The 4,093-nt window shown below is 66.2% G+C and overlaps 1 protein-coding gene across 1 annotated transcript in view; it reads left to right on the top strand.

The window, feature by feature from the left end:
- Positions 1-3,898: 3,898 nt before the first annotated feature.
- The window catches only part of BRSK2 (BR serine/threonine kinase 2), a 19,368-nt gene continuing 19,173 nt past the window's right edge, over positions 3,899-4,093 (top strand). The window contains exon 1 of the mRNA XM_010837802.1: positions 3,899-3,943. Within this exon, the coding sequence (XP_010836104.1) occupies positions 3,899-3,943 (45 nt within the window). The remainder of the gene's footprint in view (positions 3,944-4,093) is intronic.

Raw genomic sequence — 4,093 nt, 5'->3', positions numbered from 1 at the left:
GGCTCCTGCAGAGTGTGCTCCTGGACTCCTAGGGCCCTTCGGGCTGTGCAAGGCCCTGTGGGGGTGTGGATGGGGCCCGGCATCCAGGACTGTGCTGGTGGGGGGCATCTCCTGAGGTTGGGGCTAGTGTCGGGGGTGTCTTGAGCTGAGGTCACAACCGGGGGTGTGGTGTGGGAGGCCGCCTGCTCGGCCCAGAGAAGAGGGGGGCGCCTTGGAGCTGACAGCTGGCTTCCAGGGCACCCTGGCTCTGGCTCCCTCGGGCTCCCTGGGTGGGTGGGCCCCTCCCACTGCCGGGCGCCAGCTCCTGTCCGTGGTGCTGAAAGGGACTTCGGTGCCCAGCTTGCTGCGTGGCCCTCCGCAGCCCCAGGGAAGGGGCAGGTAGTCACTCCATCATCTCTGTCCTGCCCCCGTCTCTTTGCCCAGCACACCTGCGACTTCCCAAGCCTGTTCTGAGGGGGCGATGGGGAGGCCCACCTTCAGGGCCGGCTGGCCATGGAGCAGCTTCTGATCCCTCGGGCAGTGGCAGTCAGTGGGTCTTGGAGCTGCGCAGGCCTGGCCTGGTCTAGTTTCCCCTTCTGAGGAAGGGAGGGGCTGTTGCAAGGGTCAGCGTTCAAGTGGAGCACATGGAGGAGCCTTAGTTCTGACTAGATTGTGGTGTAGCTGGAGCTATGGCTGCATCCAGGCCCGACCACTGCTCAGGGCTCTTCCGTCCATGGAGTCCTCCAGGCAAGGATACTGGAGTGGGTAGCCATTCCCTTCTCCAGGGGAACTTCCCAACCCAGGGATAGAACTCAGGTCTCCTGCACTGCAGGTGGATTCTTTACTGTCTGAGCCACCAGGGAAGCCCGTGCTTGCATAGCATCCCCTGAAACGAAGGGAAACCCTTCTGAAACATACCAGGAGAGGAGACAGGGTGAATGCCGTGTGAGCTGAAGGCCCTGTGCACAGCCCTCTGGGCCGCACACACTGCTGCGAACCTGGTCGCTACAACAACAGTCTTGTTCTCAGCTCCAGGGGTCGGAAGTCTGCGGGTGGCTCTTTGGCCTGAGGGAGGGTGGCCCCAGACCCCTTCCCCCAGCTCTCAGCAGCCTGCAGCTCCTCTGGAAGCAGCCCCGCGGCCTCTGCCCCCTCATCCGCGAGGCCTTCTCCCATGTCTGTGTCCAGCCTCCGTCTGCTTTTCTTTTATGAGAAACTTGTCGTTGGACGTGAGGCCCACTTGTCCTACACGGAGGGCGATTCCTTCTGAAATCTGTGACTTAAGTGCCTCTGCAAAGGCCGGTTTCCCAAACAGGCTCACGCGTGGGGTCCAGGCATTGAGACATGGGCTGCCGTTCGACCCCTGCGCACCTGGGTTTGGGGCCCCAGGCGGATCCCTGCCCCTGGGCAGGAGCTGCTCAGCTGCCGCCCAGAGCACTCGTCCTGAAGGACGAGGAGCTGATGCCCTTCCTGGAAGGGCTCCTCGCCCACAGCCTGCACCCGCGGGTGGGGGGTTGGAGAAGAGCCAGGTGAGCACAAGGGGTTAACTCTCACAGTAGTAGGGTGGCCTCCTGCCCACCCTCAGGACCCCCACCCACCCAGGCAGACCCTGGAGGAGGCCATGTCAGGGGAAGAGATGGGTCAGCGTGTCTCCGCGGAGCATCGCCTTGAGACAGGGCAGCAGGCTCCTTGGAGCATTGACCCCTGGGATCCCAAAGGAAGCTGAGCTCTTATTAGCATCTGACCTTGGAGAAAGGAGGCCATCCATTCTGCCACATCCCACTGGCCACACAGACCAGCCCTGGTGAAGCCTGGGGGGGACCACACTGCCTGGGGGTCCCTGGAGAGGACCATACTGCCCAGGGGGGGGTCGCTCGGGGGTCCCTGGGGAGGATCACACTGCCCTGGAGGTCGCCAGGGGGTCCCTGGGGAGGACCACACTGCCCTGGGGGCCTGCATTCTGCTGAGGTGAGTGGACAGCAGCATACTGAGGTGGCATGTGCAGTCGTGCGTGCCCCTCGAGCTGAGCCTGTGCCTCCTGCCTCATCGTTCCTGCCTGGGGAGCTGGGGGAGGGGCTGCTCCTTGGGCGCAGTTTCTTGGGGAGCCCCTCAGGTCCGCCCTGGTCCTGTGCCCCCCCTTTGACTGCTCCCTGGGACATTTGGTGGCGCAGGCTCCTCTCCAGGCCTTGGGCTCATGGAGAACCCGGGCCCCTTTCCTGAGTTCTGCCACCACAACCACCCATCCTCTCCATCAAGAGGGCACATGTGAGCCCCAGTGAGGGTGGGCTGGGGTCTCTGGGCTAGTTCTTGGAGGGGGGCGTGGGGGTGTGGCCAGGGCAGAGCTGGGAAGCTGCAGGAGCAGCTGAGATCCCCACTGCAGCAGGACCTCCTCAGAGAAGCCACTGGGCTGGCCTTGGGTGCAGGGCCCGGGGAGCTCTGGTCCCGGGGATGGTCACGGGCAACCCGCAGGCTCTCAGCAGTACGCCAGAGGTGTCCCCTCTCAAAGCGGGGACTCAGCCCTGTCCTGCCCCTTCTCAGTTATGGTAACAAGCCGTGCCTGCCCCCACTGCCCTCCAAGCTCCCCGGTGCCAGCGTGGGAAGCCGGGCTGGGAGGCAGGGCTGGCTCAAGGTGGCCAGCTGTGCTGACTCATTTCCCCACGAGCCAGTGTGGAGTGGCATCCCCCACCCTCATCCAGGGAGAGCCCTGTGGGAGGGGCGGCGGGCTGTCTGCTCTGTCCACCCTGGGAAAGCAGTGTCCCCCACACCCCCATGGCGAGGTGTGCAGAGGCGGTGGAAACTGGGTCGCCCTCAGCTGTGCTTATGGCCCTGGGGAGCTGGCCACATGGCCCAGTGGCGCAGTGACGGTCATGGGGAGGGCCGGCCACCTGCCCCAGGGTCAGTGACCTTTAGGTGGTCCCGTGAGCATCAGCGGCAGGACGCTGGTGTCTCCTGAGGCACCAAGAGGGGCTCTGGGGGGTCCCGGCTGCCCTTCCCTCCTCCTGGCTCCGCGGAAGGCGGAGGGGAGGGGCCCTCGGGTGCCTGGCGTCCCGCTCAGCCTGGTCACCCGGGCCTGAGCCCCCAGCCCAGGGAGGCCGGTGTGGGCACACTGACGGGGGCTCCGCAGAAGCGGGTGTGTCCCGTCCCTCAAAGACCTGGAGTTGTCAGACCAAGCTGGGCGTCTGGACGCCACGGACAGCGGCCGGAGCGGCCCCTGCAGCGATGTGGGTTCCAGTCCTCCTCTGCCCCTGCGCCCGCCCCTGCCTCCATGCTCCCTGGCACAGAGTGACTTAGATCAGCAGTGCCCACTCGGGGCTGGGGCCCTCCCCCCCCCAGAGCCTCCGGGAGACAGGCTGACTCCCACCCTTTCATGAGCCTTCACCCTCTCGGGGGGTCAGAAGCCACAGGAGGGGTCTCGGGGGTGGGGAGGTGGATGGCCAGGGGGCCTCAGGTGGCCCTGAGCTCAGGGTGGAGGGAGGAATTGCCTGGGGAGCAGCCCACCTCGGCTGGGCACCTCGAGAACTTGGCGAGGGGAGCCCGGTGCCTGCCCAGCCAGGCCTGTAGAGGCTTATTGCTCAGGGAAGGGGGGAAAACAGTGCTGGAGGCTGGGGCGCAGTCTGGGGAGTGTCTCCCGCCATGTCTGTAGGGAGGGGTTCCCGCAGTCCTGCTGCCTCCTCCCCGCCTTGGCTTCAGCTGCCCTGCGGGGCCACAGGGCTGGGCCCGGTGCGCAGAGGTCCCCTCCCCCTCAGGCGCGGCCGCACCGCCCGTCCAGACCTCTGTCCAGCCCCAGGCAGTCTCTGGGCAGTGGGGTCTGGGCCCACCCCGGGGCTCCCCGTGGCACGGCGGCCCCTGTGCTCTGTCCTGTCCTCCAAGCTGGCAGTCCCCGCGTTGCTGAGCCCTCCAACAGGGTCTTTTCCAAAGGACCATGACCAAGAAGAAAAGGGGGGTCAAGGATGACCAGAGGGCCCGGGTGAGGCGTCTGCTCGGGACCACCCCACGTGGCCTCCGACCCCTCAGGCCCTCCAGCCCCCTACCTGCAATCTGAGGCCCCAGGGCTGCAGCCTGAGCCGTGCGCCTCCCCCTCGGCTCCCCCCGCTCCCAGGTCCCCAAGGCTCTGCCA

This window comes from Bison bison, unplaced genomic scaffold (assembly GCF_000754665.1).
Source record: "Bison bison bison isolate TAMUID 2011002044 unplaced genomic scaffold, Bison_UMD1.0 scf7180017864080, whole genome shotgun sequence".
Taxonomy (NCBI): Eukaryota; Metazoa; Chordata; class Mammalia; order Artiodactyla; family Bovidae; genus Bison; species Bison bison.
The sequence above is the reverse complement of the archived record's forward strand: the minus strand, read 5'-3'. Positions and strand labels throughout refer to the sequence as shown.